Here is a 16,844-nt window from a genome sequence, read left to right on the forward strand (position 1 = left end):
GATCAGTGGTAGAGCCCCTGCCTAGAATCCCCCAGTGAGGGGCTGGGGGCGTGGCTCAGTGGTAGAGCATGTATGAAGCAGAGTTCAAGCCCCAGTACTAATAAAATAAAATAAAACTGAGAGTGTGCTGTGAAAGGGCACAGGGCTGTATTCCAGAAGACACCAGGTTAGACACAAGTCCTTCACCTGCTCCCACATGGCCCCCGGTCATGTCAAAAGGGGCAAAAGGTGACCCAGGGCCAAACTGCTAGGGTTCTTTTTTTTTTTTTCCTTCAAGACAGGGTTTCTCTGTGTAGCCCTGGATGTCCTGGAACTCACTCTGTAGACCAGGCTGTCCTCCAACTCAGAAATCCTCCTGCCTCTGTCTCCTAAGTGCTGGGATTAAAGGTGTACACCAGCACTGCCCAGCCTGCTAGGGCTCTTTAACAGCACTTTCTGTTGTTAGATTTATTCATTTTATTCTATGTGTTTAGTGTTTTGCCTGTAAGAACCTGAGTGCTTGGTGCCCATGGAGGTCAAAAGAACACATTCGATTCCCTGGAACTGGAGTTAGGAAGCACCATGTGTGTGCCATGCCTTCAGAGGCCAGAAGGGGTTGTCGGCTCCTCTGGAGCTAGGGTTATAGATAATCATGAACCACCTTGTCAATACCAGGAACTGACCCCACGTCCTCTGCAAGAGCAGCCAGTGCTCTTTGCTGCTGACACAACTTTCTAGTCTCGTTCTTTTGTTTTGTTCAGACACGGTCTCATGAGGTCTGGGTTGGCTTCTAACTCATGGCAATCCTTCCGCCTCAGCCTTGGGAATGCTCATTCCTCCCTTCCCTAGTGCTGAGACTATAGGCATAAGTCACTTTACCCCTGCGTTACTGCTGGAGTTGGAAGTCTGAGCTTCCTGCACAGTAGCTGAGTACTCTACCAATTGAGCCACGTCCTCAACCACAAGCCTGACTTCCTTTAGCATCTTCCATTCCTGAATCAAGAAGGGGCTGGAGAGATGGCTCAGTGGTTAAGAGCACTGACTGCTCTTTCAGAGGTCCTGAGTTCAAATCCCAGCAACCACATGGTGGCTCACAACCACCCTGTAATGGGATCTGATGGCCTCTTCTGGGGTGTCTAAAGACAGTTACAGTGTACTTACATATAATAAATAAATAAATAAATAAATAAATAAATCTTTAAAAAAAAAAGAAAGAAGGGCACTTAAGGTAAGCCCCTGCCTCCATCCCCTCCCCAATACCATTCTGCAACCTACCACGTATGACTCCCAGCCTTCCTGGCTCCAGGGACCCCTGGGATGTGGCCATCTCCCACTCTCCACTCAGAGAGTCCACACACAGGGAAAGATACACTACGCCAAGGTGGCACCCCTCTCCCAGCAGTCTCCCTTACCCCTGCCTCTAGGGCTCACTGGCACTGAGCCAAGGCGGCTTTGATGGCGGTCACCAGTTTCCGGAACTTGCTCTCTGTATCCACGTAGCCATCACCTCTCTGAGGAGCAGAAAGGAGAGTTGAACTAATCTCCACACACAGACCAACCTACACTCACCCCCTACAAGGCAGGACTTACCTTCTTGGAGTGAACCAACTTCCCGGCTACTGTCACTTCAAAGAACCCGGTGACCTGGGGAGTCCCCTCGCCGCACTGAGAAAAGAAAGCATTAAGAGGGGGTTAAGATGACCTCTCAGGGATACCTTCTCCATCACATCCCAGGGAGTGAAGAACATAAACCAAAAGAATAGAGAGGATTAGCCTAACCCATTCCCACTGCCTCCCAGTCCCAAGGGATAGATAAGGCACGGCGTGAATAAGACTCACGATGTCCAGGCATCCGGGGAACTCATGTTCTAGCTTCTCCTTGAGTTGGAGATACTGGAAACGGTACAGGGTGGCGGTGGGGTTAACACAGCCAGGCCCAGCAACCCACCCTCCATGGTACACCCACCCTGAGCTACTTCCCTCCTGAGAAACTTCACTCACCTTGGGCTTATAGCCTCAAGCTCCACTGTCAGGTGAATCCAGGGTTGTCCAAGTCCACCAGGACAGCACGGATCCAAGGCAGTACAGGTACCGGAGGGAGGCAGGCAATAGCAGGGAGATAAAGGCAAAGAGAGACAGAGATCCGGATGAGAATGCAGAGGTGACAAAGACCCTCAAAAGAGGGGAAGATGCGCCCATCACACACAGAGATGTGTGCGGCAATGCAGAGATACAAAGAAAGCTCACCCCAAACAAGAGAGCCAAGACCGACGGGAGGAGGAGAGGGTGGGGAAAAAAAGATCACAGGTTCCACACAGAGATGACAATGGGGAGGGAAACAGAGCGAAGTAAATTAGGACAAATGCTGCCTCAGTAGAATCTCACCCACCTCCTCCCTCCCCCGCCTGGCTGTCACTCAGGAATCCGAGCTCTCCCCAGCTCCACATCCCCTCCCTCAGGCCATTTTGTGCCAGGAATCTGGTGCAGTGGCCTCTTGGGAGCCTCAACCTATCAAAACAGGCTTTTGAAAGACATCCTGAGAACTGGGGACTAGTCAGACCCCTCAAGGGGGTGGGGGTGGGAACCACACTGCTAGGTAGACCAGGAAACCCAGATTCCAGTTACGGAGTTATCCCTAGGAAGACCTCAGGTTGGCCCTGCTTCATTTCCAGCCTCAGTTTCCTCCCCTGTAAGATGGAGACAGAATGACTGGTGAGCCTTCAAGGGACTTCAGGGGTGCGGAATCCATTCAGCAAGCACTTATTAAGCACTTACTGCATGCCAGCTGAGTATCAGATGCAGATGGAGAAAAAAGCCATCAAGAGAAAACGGCTGGCCTTTCTAGAAGGGGCACAATTATAGTGCTGACAGGTAACTAACCAACATTCACCCCCTTCACACTACAGAAGGGGAAACTGAGGCCAGAAAAGGACTGGAGTTAACAGCACCAGCACCCACTGATCAAAGGCCAGTAAGAGGTTTTTGGTTTGTTTTGTTATTTGTATTGCTGGGAACCAAACCTACGACCTGGTGCACTTGAGGCAAACACTCTACCACTGAGCTACATCCTCACCCCCTACAATCTATCCCATAATACTTTTCCTTTTGAGGGCACAGGGTACCCTGGATGCTTCTAACAAGCAGACCGGGCTGGCCTGGAAGTATCTACCTGCCTCTGCCTCCGAGTGATTAAAAGTGTGCACCACCACCACCATTCCGTGGCTCAATTCCCCCTTTTTCTTTTCTTTCTTTCTTTTTTTTTTGTTTTTGGTTTTTCGAGACAGGGTTTCTCTGTGTATCCCTGGCTGTCCTGGAACTCACTCCGTAGACCAGCCTGGCCTCAAACTCAGAAATCCACCTGCCTCTGCCTCCCAAGTGCTGGGATTAAAGTGCTGGGTGATGTGCCACCACCGCACGGCCCAACTCGCCCTTTTTCGTGTACACACTGGGAGGTGCGACCACTGTTAACTCACACTACAATCCAGGTACAGGACATCCCCAGACCTCCCAACAGCGCTTATGAGTCAATCCCCAACTACACCACACCACGTATCTTAGACTTCGCTAAATCCAGCAGGACAGCTCTCAGCCTTCTCTAACCCAGTGCTGCTCATAAAGGGGGAAGGGAAACAGCCTGTACGGAGGTAAAGGTCTCCAGAGAAACCCGATGCTACCCTTCCCCCCTCCGCTCAGCGCTGAGTCACGTGTTTAAAGAGGACCCAAGCATCAGTTTCCACTTTCACTGATGAGCTGCCATTCAGATGTCAGATGCGGGGGAGCGGGCTCAAGTCTCTGTTACCTCCATCCCACCCGCTTGGAAATCCTTCCCTTTGGGTCTGAAATACAGTCATCGTACTCGGCCACCAGACCCTGGTAGACAGGCTGAGGAGCAGAGAAAAGGGGGGCGGGGGAACGGTTTCCTGGCACAAAGGATGGGGAGCAGAGAAGGGAGTCCCTGGTACAAAGAGCCGGGAGCAGGAAAAGGGGGAACTGCAGTCACCTGGACTTACCAATACACGACTCGAACGGCGAGCGCCATTGCTGCTCGTCGCATCCCCGCACAACTCGAGGACCCGACCCTCGAGCAACAAGGACCTAGAGCTCTGCGCTTGGGGCCGTGCGCAGAGCCGACTAACTCAGGAGTCAGAGCAAACCAAGTACGTGGGGGGAGCTGGGTGGCGCGAGGACCGAGGTTCTGGAGTACAGCGGGGTCTGTGGCCACGGGTGCGACCCTCAACGCAAGACTCCATATTGTTCTCTTGATATCTGGGGTTGTCTCCACAGACGGCGTCCCTGGGACTAGTAACCTGAGAGCCCCTCTCTGTCCCCTCCCTATGCCATAATGGTTCAGCCCTCAGGGCGGTGGCTCGAGGCAGAGAATAGGTTGAGACTGAAGTTCAGTTACAGTGTGGCTGAGAGGGGCAGAGCAGGGAAATTGAGGCATGCATCGGGAGGCAATTGGGATGGATTCCTCCTCGCCAGCCCTAATTTGATTCAGAGTAAATGGACCTTAGGTCTGAAAAACTGAAACTGGGAGTCCCAGGGTGCGCTTTAGGCCCAGCTGTCTCATCGCAGACTCCCAGCGCACCCCAAAAACCGTGCAGCCCCTCTTTTTGCGCCTTCCAGCAGAAGGGTATATAGAAAGTCCTGGAATGACACTTGGGCTGTAGCGCAGTTGGTAGAGAACTTGCCTAGCCTGTATAAAGCCCTGGTTTGGATCCCTAGCACCCCATCTGGGGGCTGTGGTACAAGCCTGTTATCCCAGCATTTGGGAAGAGGAGACTGAAGGATTGAGTTCAAGGTTATCCTTGCTACATAGGGAGTTTGACGCTAGTCTGGGCTACATGAACAGTTGTCTCAAAACAAAAAATTCAGGGGTTGCCTTTAATGCCAGCAGTCAAGAAATCTCTGTGGGTTCCACGCCAGTCTAGCCTATGTAGAATGCTCCAGGACAGACTGGTCTACATAGAGAGATTGTCTCAACGGGGAAAAAAAGGTAAAAGTGAACAAAATGATTTAAGGGTTTAGGATTCCTGAGCCTCACTCTCTCCTCCTTGAAAGCTTGAAACAGATAACGAGATATTCATTCACACAGAATTTAAGCTTTGCTCTCTAGTTTCTTATCCTCTACAGCCTATGAACAACGGCATGGCATACCTACCCCCTCTCTCCCCTACCTCTACCCCCCTCCACCTCCACCAAGGATGGCTCAGCAGCAGAGATGCTTATCTGTCACCTGACTTCTTTAACTGACTTCAACTGGCTATCCCCACCAATGGTCAACTAGGGACCAAATAAGGAAATTTTCCCACCTAGCCCTCTGGTTCCCCATCAGCACCCTACCCTGTATGCAGATGATGGGCTGTGTGATTCTCCCACAGAAAAATAAAATTTGAATCCTTCCCTCCCCACTTAATTTCACAGGAGTGAGTTGGCAACTGAGGATTCAGAGGCCTAAAAGCAGTGAGAAAACTGTATTTCCCTAAAAGGATGGTGTGTTCGTGCACTTGGATTCCTGGAAAGAATTAGAGCCAGAATCTGTTGTGTGTGATGGGGAGAACTCAGTGGAGATAACCAGGAACCTTCTGTGTCCTCACTGGGCATTTCCAACAGACTAAATTCAGTGCCCCATCCTCTCTGTCTCCGGACTGAGGACCCGTTGAAGAACAAGGAACTGAGTCAAGTGTCATGTCCCATAGCTCAAGTATCCCTGTGACTCCCAACATCCTTGGGACAAAATCCCAAACCTTAGCATAGCTTATCCATGCTACTAGGTCCTATAGGGTCCCTCTGACCCTTTCTCCCAACACCCCAGTGACAGGGACCATTGAGGTTCTAGTAGGGACCTCAGCCACATTCTTGTCCCAGGGCCTTTGCACATACTGATTTAACCCTTTCACCCTTGACTCCTGCTTTCCCTGCAACACGGAGGGAAAACAATTCTTTCTGAAAAACTCTGCTTTGTGTACGACACAAGCTGTACCGGTTTACTCGCCCTCACAAAGTGCCCTACCTCAGTAGCTTACACTGCAGACACGCCTCATCTCATGCTCCTGGAGGCCAGAAATCCAGAGGTCAAGTTGCTGCAGAGCTGGTTACAGGGAGGACTGAAAGGAAAACTGATCCACAGCTCTGGTGTCACTTCTGGTGGTCACTGGCCACTTTTGAAGCTACTTGGCTTGTAGATGAATTACTCACAGGCTAAAGAGATGGATCAGTGGTTAAGAAAGAGTACTGGCTACACAGAGAAACCCTGTCTTGAAAAAACAAAAAACAAAACAAAACAAAAGAAAAAAGAAATGGCACAATCATCATGAACTTTTATGGGTTGCACCAAGTCATTTCAATACAAGTATTCCATGCTTAATAGCTAAGTCAGGGCAACTAAAATATCTCAACCATTTGTCATTTTAAAGAGTGAGTTCCAGCACAGCCAGGGCTATACAGAAAAACCCTGTCTCGAAATCAAAAAAAGAAAGAAAGAAAGAAAGAAAGAAAGAAAGAAAGAAAGAAAGAAAGAAAGAAAAAAGTATTGGCTACTTTTTTGTTTTGTTTTGTTTTGTTTTTTTGGTTTTTTGTTTGTTTCTTTTTTTGGTTTTTCAAGACAGGGTTTCTCTGTATAGCCCTGGCTGTCCTGAAACTCACTCTGTAGACCAGGCTGGCCTCGAACTCAGAAATCCGCCTGCCTCTGCCTCCCAAGTGCTGGGATTAAAGGCCTGTGCCACCACCGCCCAGCCATACTGGCTACTCTTGTGGAGAATCTAGGTTCAGTTTGCAGCTCCCACATGGCAGCTCACAACCCCGTGACTCTGACGTCCTTATCTGGCCTCTGAGAGTACTCACCGCACACACACTGTGCACATGAACTCACCTAGCCAGCCGAGCACACAAGACACACACACACACACAAACACACACACACACACCAAGTAACTGCCTGTCTGTTTACAGAGAGCAAGGCTTTCTTTTTTTAAGATTTGTTTATTTTATGTTTATGAGTGCTCTGTCTTCATGCACTCCAGAAAAAGGAATCAGACTCCACTCTTCTCGCTTCCAAAATACTACAAGGAGTCTCTAGTGTGTGTCTAGTGTACTTTGCGGGAGGTTTAAATCCCAGTCTGCATTACTGGGGCTCAGTCTGAGGTCTGTGTCACTTGCACCATGGAGGTTCACCATACCTGGATTGCTAGCAAACTGTGAAAGCATTGAATTCTGGTCTGGGGTCATGAGGCACCATGTGGGTGTTGGGAATTGAACTTAGGATCAAGCAACCGGTGCACTTAACCGCTGAGCCATCTCTAAAGCCCCAGCTTTCTCTTTCTCTCCTCTATCTTGCTCCTCAGAGCATTCCAGTTTGTGTGACCTGTTGTCCCTACTTTTAAGTTGTAATAAATCATCCTTGAGCTCTGAAACAAATAAATAAAATAGCAATATACAAAAAGGTAGATTTGGAGTGAAGAGACAGCTCAGGGTTAAGAACAGCACTGGCTGTTCATGCAGAGGACCCAGGTTTGGTTCCCAGCAACCACATGTTGGCTCACCTCTTCGGGCTTTATGTGGGCATCATGCATGCATGTGGTCCACATACAGACATGCAGACAAAATACTCCTACACATAAATTTAAAAATCCTTTCTAAAAAAGATAGATTTCCCCCATTGAAAAACAAAACTGTCAGCTGAGGCTGTGGCTCGTCTGAAGAGATCCTGCATGGTACCAACCAGGGAGGAGCTGCGGATGTGGTTTAGGAAGTAGAGTGCTTGGTGTTCAGCCTGGTCTCCACGTGGGTCCCCAGTGACGGCAGCAGGGCTGTCTCTAAAGCTGTTGCCTATCTGTGGAATTGGTTCTCCTAACTGCGCTCCCCTGTCTGGCCTCAGTGGGAGAAGATGAACCTAGCTCTGCAGAGATTTGATGTGCAGGGGGTGGAGGAGACACCCAGGGGTCCACCCTCTCATAGAAGAAGGGGAGGGATAATGGGGAGGGGCCAGCAATCAAAATGTAAACTAAATAAAAGAAATAAATTAATGGGAAAAAGAGTGATTGCCTGGTATGTTTGCGGTCATGGTTTCAAAGCCTGGTGCCAAGAGGGGAGGGATTAGCAAGTTCTTTTCTTCTTCTTCCTCTTCTTCTTCTTCTTCTTCTTCTTCTTCTTCTTCTTCTTCTTCTTCTTCCTCTTCTTCTTCTTCTCCTTCTCCTTCTCCTTCTCCTTCTCCTTCTCCTTCTCCTTCTCCTCCTTCTTCTTCTTCTTCTCCTTCTTCTTCTTCTTCTCCTTCTTCTTCTTCTTCTTCTTCTTTTGGTTTTCTGAGATAGGGTTTATCTGCATAGCCCTGGTTGTCCTGGAACTCACTCTGTAGACCAGGCTGGCCTCAAACTCAGAAATCCTCCTGCCTCTGCCTCCCAAGTTCCTCTTATTCATTTTTACACATGTGTGTGGTATGTGCATGGATGCATAGGAGGGTGTGGAGGCCAAAGGTTGACACTTAGTGTCTTTCTCATTCACTCTGTACCACACACTAAATAAAGCAGGGTCTCTGGCTGAACCCAGAGCTTTTTGTTTCATTTAACTTAGTAGTCAGCTTGTTGTGGGGTCCCCTGTGTACACACCTCTTGAGTGCTAAGATTACAGGAAGGTCTCCATGCCCATTCTAGTCCTCATACTTCCACAAACATTAGTGAATCACTTTTCCCAGTGAGCTGTCTCCTCCAGCCCACGGATTCTCCACCACTCCCAAAATAGGGTTTCTTCATGTGGCTCTGGCTATCCTAGAACTTGCTCTTGCTCTGTAGACCAGGCTAGCCTCCAACTCACAGAGACCTGCCTGCCTCTGCCTCTAGAGTGCTGGGATTAAAGGCATGCACCAGTACCACCCAGCAGGAAAATCTTTAGATTTATTTATTTTGCGTATGAGTACACTATAGCTGTCTTCAGACACACCAGAATAGGGCATCAGATCCCATTACACATGGTTGTGAGCCACTATGTGGTTGCTGGGAATTGAACTCAGAACCTCTAGAAGAACAGTCAGTGCTCTTAACCACTGAGCCATCTCTCCAGCCCAGGAAATTCTTCTGTTTGTTTGTTTGGTTTGTTTTGTTTTTGTTTTTTGGGGTTTTTTTGTTTTGCTTTGTTTTGTTTTTTGAGACAAGGTTTCTCTGGGTAGCCCTGGCTGTCCTGGAACTCACTCTGTAGACCAGGCTGGCCTCGAACTCAGAAATCTGCCTGCCTCTGCCTCTCAAGTGCTGGGATTAAAGGCATGCGCCACCACTGCCTGGCAGGAAATTCTTTAAAATAAATGTGGTGTTGGTTTGTATATGCTTGGCCCTGGGAAATGTTTTCTGAGAGTGCAAAGAAGCTGTGTTCCAGAGATAGCCAAGGTTGTGCCTCACCTGCAGCTGGACTTGGTAATGTGTAAGAGTCACCCAGGTGGTACTGGTTTTGCAGGTGTTATGAAGAGCAGCTGAGGCTTGGCACTGTGAGAGGCCATGGAAGGCCATTGGTGAAAGTGCAGCCTCAGTTGCGATTGATGGCTCAGGACTAAAGGGGTCATGCAAAGGTTTTGTGGTTTGGCACCATGAAGAGAGCCTATGAGAGGCTATTGGTGAAGCCTAGTTGTAGCAGGAGACCCATTGTGTTGGAGATAAGATCATAGTCAAGAGCAGCAGCAGCAGTGGAGTGGATCAACCTGAGCTTAGACTGCTACAGAGGGCAGAGCTGGAGAAGTAACCTAAGCCCTTTGGAGGAGCCCAGAAGATCATGTGTGGATCGCAGACACTGGAACAAGAAGCTGTAAAGTTGAAGTTTTCTTGGAGACCCCAAGATGTTTGAGATGCCACAGCTATGGCTAGCTGCTGAGGAAAGCTGCTAACAGAGAGTGGAACCATCCCAGGAGAAAGAACTTTGTTTCAGTCAACAACGATGAAAAAGGAGTTGGAGATCAGAAGACCACATTGACATCAAACATGGAGATGCAGAGTTTGAGTTTGCCCAGGTGGTTTTCTGTCTTGCTTTGCAGATTACAGTTAAGTGATTGGATGAGTCTCAGAAGAGACTTTGAACTTTGAACTTTTAACATTGTTGAGATTGCTATAGACTATGGGGACTTTAGAAGTTGGACTAAACGCCTTTAATCCCAGCCCTTGGGAGGCAGAGGCAGGCAGATTTCTCAGTTCAAGAGGCCAGCCTGGTCTACAGAGTGAGTTCCAGGACAGCCAGGGCTACACAGAGAAACCCTGTCTCGAAAAACAAAACAAAAAAAAAGTTGGACTAAATTTATTTTTTATTATTGTTATGTGTTATGTTTAGGTATAGCCCCCATAGACTCATATGTTTGGACCAGGGAGTAGAATGTGATGGTTTGTATATGTTCCGCCCTGGGAGTGGCATGATTAGAAGGGGTGGCCTTATTGGAGTAGGTGTGACCTGGTCGGAATAGGTGTGTCACCGTGAGTATGGACTATAAGACCCTCATCCTAGCTGCCTGGAAGCCAGTATTCTGCTAGCAGCCTCCAGATGAAGATATAGAACTCTCAGCTCCTCCTGCACCATGACTGACTGGATGCTGCCACGTTCCCACCTTGATGATAATGGACTGAACCTCTGAACCTGTAAGCCAGCCCCAGTTAAATGTTGTCCTTATAAGAGTTGACTTGGTCATAGTGTCTGTTGACAGCAGTAAAATCCTAACTAAGACAAAATGGTTCATTTTAAAAAACAAAAACAAAAACAAAAAAACCAATTTTTTAAAATATTTATTTATTATATATATGTGTGTGTGTGTGTGTGTGTGTGTGTGTGTGTGTGTGTACACTGTAGCTGTCTTCAGGGTGTCAGATCTCATTAGGGATGGTTGAGCCACCATATGGTTGCTGGGATTTGAACTCAGGACCTTCAGAAGAGCAGTAGGTGCTCTTAACCTCTGAGCCATCTCTCCAGCCCCCCAAAAAAAACAATTTTAAATTTTGTAAAATTACATCCTTTGAGCAATATAACCTCCTAAGCCCCAAAATCATATACATAGGGGCTAGGGAGATGACTCAGTGGGTAAAGTGCTTACTACATATAAACATGAGGGTCCTGAGTTTGAGCCCCAGTGCTGACACAAAGGCTAAGCTTGTTGTGGTACCTGTAACCTCAGCACTAAGGAGGCAAGACAAGCAGAGAGCCCTGGAGCTAGCTGGCCACCCAGCCTAGGCAAATCCAGAATTCTCAGTTCAATAAGAGACCTCATCTGGGGTGGGGGAGTTGCAAAGTAGTACAGTGGCAGAGTGCTTGCTTGCTCAGGGTGCATCTGGTCCTGGGTTCGATCCTCAGGACCACCAAAAATAAAAACAAAAAATATGGTGGAGAGTAACTGACACCTGACATTGACCTCTGACCTATACACACAAAACATACAGAGACAGATGCACACACATATGCATACACACTCAATGAACACACACACAGATCACATAATAGGTCTTATTAAAGGTATTTTTGTTCTCTTTTTTTCTATTCATTCATTCATTCATTCATTTTGGTTTTTCAAGACAGGATATCTCTGTATAGCCCTGGCTGTCCTGGGACTCTCTGTGTAGACCAGGCTGGCCTTGAACTCACAGAAATCTGTTTGCCTCTGCTTCCCAAGTACTGGAATTAAAGGCATTTGCCACCACCACCCGTTTTTGGTTTTTTGTTTTTTCCTATTTTTTTCAAGACTTTTTAAATTTTATTTTTAAGTGTATGGATATTTTTCCTGCATGTATGTATATGCACCGTGGCATGCCTTGTGCCCAAGGAGACCAGGAGAGGTCATAGGATCTCTTAGGACTAGAGTTAGACAGTTGTGCATCCTTTTGGGTGCTGGTATCAAACCCAAGTCTTCTGGAAGACCAGCAAATGCTCTTAACCACTGAGCCATCTCTCTATACCTGGTTTTTCTAATTTTTTAAAGATTGATTAATTAATTAATTAATTAATTTTATGTATGTGAGTACACTGTCATTCTCTTCAGACACACCAGAAGAGGGCATCAGACCCCACTACAGATAGTTGTGAGCCATCATGTGGTTGCTGGGAACTGAACTCAGGACTTCTAGAAGAGCAGCCAGTGCTCTTAACTGCTGAGCCATCTCTCTCCAGTCACAGTTTTTCTATCTTTTTAAAAAAGGGTCTCATAAGCTGGGCATGGTGGCACACATCTTTAATCCCAGCACTCCAAGAGGTGGGCAGAAGTCTGTGAACTACAGGCAATCTGAGCTACACAGTGAAACCCTATCTCAATGAAACAAGAAACAGGGGCTGGAGAGCTGGCTCTGCTTAAAAGCACTTGCTTCTCTTCCAGAGGATCTGAGTTCAGTTCTTAGCACCCAGGTTGGGGCAGTTCACAACTTTGTCTAACTCTGGCTCCAAGAGATCTAACCTCCAGAGACACCTGCATACATGTAGCATACACATCCATTATGTACATATAAATAAAAATAGTCAAAATAGTTAAAAAAAACAAAACAAACAAAAACATAGAAATAGATATAGAGTCTCACTGCATATGCCCGGATGGCATGGATCTATGCCATATACCAGACTGGCCTCAAACTCGCAGAGATCCACCAGCCTCAGCCTTTCCTGAATGCTAGGACTAACTAAAGGTGTGCCTGGTCCTCAACACAGCCACCAGAGGGCACCAGGTCCTGCTGGCCACAGCTTGCTCTCTCCACTGGCAAAGTCCTCAGGGAGGGAGGGTCAACAGTCTCTGCAGGATGTGGCCTCTTACCTCTGATTGTCTTCTGCTACCTGTCCCTTCCCCACCACTGAGGCCACATGGGATTCTTGTTTTTGCAGAAGCACACCCAACTCACTCCATCCTCAGTTCTCCCCCTCCCTTCACCTCCTCTCCTCTCCTCTCCCCCAAACCCCTCAAATCAGATCTCATGTAAATTAGCCTGACCTTCAACTCACTATGTAGCCAAGGATGACCTTGAAGTTCTCATCCTCGTGCCTCTATCTCCAGGTTCTGAGACTGACTGTAGATGTTTGATACCACACCCAATATTTCTTTCTTTCTTTCTTTCTTTCTTTCTTTCTTTCTTTTTTCTTTTTTCTTTTTTTGTCTTTTGAGACAGGGTTTCTCTGTATAGCCCTGGCTGTCCTGGAACTCACTCTGTAGACCAGGCTGGCCTCGAACTCAGAAATCCGCCTGCCTCTGCCTCCCAAGTGCTGGGATTAAAGGCGTGCGCCACCACTGCCCAGCTGAAATAAATTTCTGAACTTATGGCTACGATGATAATGATTTTGGATTTTTCTTTCGTTTTGTTTTTGTTTTTGTTTTTGATTTTCAAGATTTTGGTTTTTTCAAAACAAGGTTTCTCTGTGTAGACCTGGAAGTCATTCTGTAGACAAGGCTGGCCTCAAACTCACTTTCTCCAACCTGAGTGCTGGGATTAAAGGTGCAATTCCAGTGGTGGCCAGAAGAGGGCAGTGGATCACCTGAGACTGGAATTACAGATGGCTGTGAGCCACAATGTGGGTTGTTGGCAATTGAACCAGGGTCCTCTAGAAGAGCAGCCAGTGTTCTTATTAGGGCTCAAACAGAAAGATCAGGGGCTGGATTAATGGCTCATGATTGGAAGACTTGCTGCCCTTCCAAGCAACTGGAGTTTTGTTCCCAAAAACCAAGCTCAAGACCCTTGTAACTCCAGCTCTGAGGGATCTACTGCCCTCTTCTGGCCTCTGCAGTTGCATGCACAGGCACACACACACACACACACACACACACACACACACACACACAAAGATAACATGCCTTTTTGGTTTTTGTTTGAACAGAGTCTCACTATGTAGAGTCACTATGCCTCTGCTTTCCACGTGCAGAGAATGAAGGTGTGTGCCACCAAGCCTGGCCTTATTTTTCAAAGCAAGGTCAGTTGGTGTCTGAGATAGCCAAATGGATAAGATTAGAGAAAGAAAAGGATTTTTTTTGGGGGGGGGGTTGGGTTTTTGGGTTTTTTGAGACAGGGTTTCTCTGTGTAGCCCTGGCTGTCCTGGAACTCACTCTGTAGACCAGGCTGGCCTCAAACTCAGAAATCTGCCTGCCTCTCCCTCCCAAAAGCTGGGATTAAAGGCATGCGCCACCACCGCCCAGCGAAAAGGATTATTTTGAAGAATATGGAAGCTGGTCTGGCAGGCACCCACCGGTTGGCAGATAGCTCTCCCGAGCTATCTGCATGCACAAGCTGTGAGCTTACCTTTCCCCTAGTAATCTTTCCCTAGTATCTTCCAGCCACTTTGTGTTCACACACACACACACACACACACACACACACACACACTCATCAGGGGCTTGCTGTGTGGCCCAGGCTAGACCATTAGCCTCTCAGCCCACCTGTATATAACACTCCTGTATTTAATGCATCTGTAACAGGCTGGACTGTAGGAGGAAAGGAGGCTTTTTTAAAACTATTTTTATTTTTATCTGCATTGGTGTTTTGCCTGCATCTGTGAGGGTGACAGATCTTGTAGTTAACAGACTGTGGTAAGCTGCTGGGTCCTCTGGAAGAGCAGTCAGTGCTCTTAACTGCTGAGCCATCTCTCTAGCCCCAGTTCGGTATGTATGGAAGCTTCTAAGAAAGCTGCCTACTCCAGGAAAGAGGCTACCCTAACTGTCCAGGGAAGGGAGATCCTAAACTAATATCGCCAATTCAGATGCCAGTGGCAGGCCTTGCTCTGTACTTTCGATTTCTCTCCTGCTAAAAATAAACTCTGGCTCTTACTCCACCTGCACTCCAGTGTGAATTTTTCAAAAACAGAACAGAGTCAATGACTGTGGTTATTGGGGTCAGAGGAAATGTGGGGGGAGGCATCTCTCCACACATAACTTCTGCCTCTGTGGATTGGCCCATTCTGTACATGTTCTACAAATGAGATCCTAAGATACTTGATCTTTGGTTTCTCACTTAGCAAAGTAGTTTTAAAATGTATTATTTTAATCTCAATTATTTAATCTTAATGTGGGCCTGCAAGATGGCTCAGCAGGTAAAGGTGCTTGCTGCCAAACCTGAGGCCTGGGTTCAAACCCTGGAACTCACATAGTGGAAGACTGGAACCAACTCCTGCAAAAGTTGTTCTGTGATACCTATATGTGCCCATGATAAACAAAAAAGTAACACACACTTCTGGGTGTGTCTGTGAGGAGTTCCCAGAAAGGATTAGACTCCAAGGGCTCTGATCCTGTGCATCACTGCTATCTCAATGGGTTCATGATATGACTGAGCCGGGCAGTGGTGGCACACGCCTTTAATTCCAGCACTTGGGAGGCAGAGGCAGGTGGATTTCTGAGTTCAAGGCCAGCCTGGTCTACAGAGCAAGTTCTAGGACAGCCAGGGCTATAGAGAGAAACCCTCTCTGAAAACAAAACAACAACAACAAAAAGGTATGACTGATATCCAGGAGGTGGGCAAAGTTATGGTGCGGGGCCCAGCTGGAGAAACCATGACCAGGGTTTGTCCTGGTTCCTTCAATTGTTTATTATCTGTGCTTCTAGGTCATCTTGCCTGAATAGTCTCTTCAGCCGTGCTCTCCCCACCATGATGGACTGGCTGAGCCTCTAAACCCATGAACCAAAACAAATACTTCAAGGATAGGATAATGGCTCAGTAGTTAAGAGAATGTGCTGCTTTTCCAGAAAACACTTGTTCAGTTCCTGGCACCTAGATCTACCACTGAGCCACGCCCCCAGCCTCTCACTGGGGGATTCTAGGCAGGGGCTCTACCATTGAGCCACGTTCATGGTCCTATGTTCTAGCCAGGACTCTAGGAGTCAGCTAACTCATTCTCCCTATAGCCTATATTGCCTCTTTCCAGGAGGTTAGTAAGGCACCCGTCTCTTCAGAAGGTAGCCATTATAAATCTTCCCTTTTGAGTTTATGCCTGGTTGCCAAACAAGTCAAGAATTGCTTCTGGCTGGGCGTGTTGGCACATACCTCCAATCTCAGCACTCAGCAGCCACAGGCAATAAGAACTCTGGAGCAACCAGGACCAAGAATTTCTTCCTGTGACTACGATCCACTTTATTTCTACAGTTAGCTCAGTTCTTCAGACTATTTTCCTCCACGGGTGTTTGTGATGTTGTTGGTAGCAGCTCTTGGTGGTGGTGGATTTGAGTTCTGTCAGCAATGTTACAGTCCTCTCAGAATGTTGCTGGGCTGTAGATGGGGTCTTGTCAGGCAGAACTGCTCAATGGTTTAAAATTTCCATGCCCTTTCTTTCTTTCTTCCTTTCTTTCCTTCTTTCTTTTTTTTAATGACATTTGGAAAGGTTTCTCCAGGACAAGAACATCATAATAATAATAATAAAAAAAGAGCAACCACTATAAAATAAATAGGTGAAGGGGAGACTCCCACACATACCCCATAAAGTCCATCCTGAAGGCTATTCTTAGCACGTCTTCCTCTCTCCCATCCTAGAAAGGAATGTTCTGCAGAGCAGAGAACAGTGCTTTCTGTGTGCGCTGGGACAGATGGCAGGGGCATGAGAGGTAGGAAGGTTGCTGGAGTACATAAAAAAAACATCGGTCTCTGACACAGAACGTCCATAACAACCGGGAATCTGGAAACTCAATAGAGGCAGGGAAGAAGCTCTCCCCAGTGGCCAGAGGAGGCCACTGGGGCACTGCCATGTGGGTGATGGCATGGGTTGGGTGTGGTGGTCTCTGTAACCAGGTCACGGAGCCTGCAGCCTGGCCACGGCCCCTCAAGGCAAACTTAGGAAATTCAGTGAGGCTGCAGGAAATGTGTGTGTTCCACATGCAGTAAATGGCCCATGCTCTTTCTGTCATGACCAACAGAGCAACCTGGGAGGGAGGGAGCCTGGTTACCAACTCCAGTCCCCCC

General features: G+C 47.6%; 1 protein-coding gene across 1 annotated transcript in view; it reads right to left on the reverse strand.

Annotated features, from left to right (window-relative positions):
* The window catches only part of Selenow (selenoprotein W), a 4,978-nt gene extending 846 nt beyond the window's left edge, over window positions 1–4,132 (reverse strand). The window contains exons 1-5 of the mRNA XM_031385394.1: window positions 3,990–4,132; window positions 1,981–2,005; window positions 1,819–1,872; window positions 1,570–1,644; window positions 1,392–1,490 (exon numbers count right to left, since the gene is read on the reverse strand). Of these exons, the coding sequence (XP_031241254.1) occupies window positions 1,407–1,490; window positions 1,570–1,644; window positions 1,819–1,872; window positions 1,981–2,005; window positions 3,990–4,033 (282 nt within the window). The 5' untranslated portion in view covers window positions 4,034–4,132 and the 3' untranslated portion in view covers window positions 1,392–1,406. The remainder of the gene's footprint in view (window positions 1–1,391; window positions 1,491–1,569; window positions 1,645–1,818; window positions 1,873–1,980; window positions 2,006–3,989) is intronic.
* Between the last annotated feature and the right edge of the window lie 12,712 nt (window positions 4,133–16,844).

The sequence above is a fragment of the Mastomys coucha genome, unplaced genomic scaffold, assembly GCF_008632895.1.
Source record: "Mastomys coucha isolate ucsf_1 unplaced genomic scaffold, UCSF_Mcou_1 pScaffold21, whole genome shotgun sequence".
Taxonomy (NCBI): domain Eukaryota; kingdom Metazoa; phylum Chordata; class Mammalia; order Rodentia; family Muridae; genus Mastomys; species Mastomys coucha.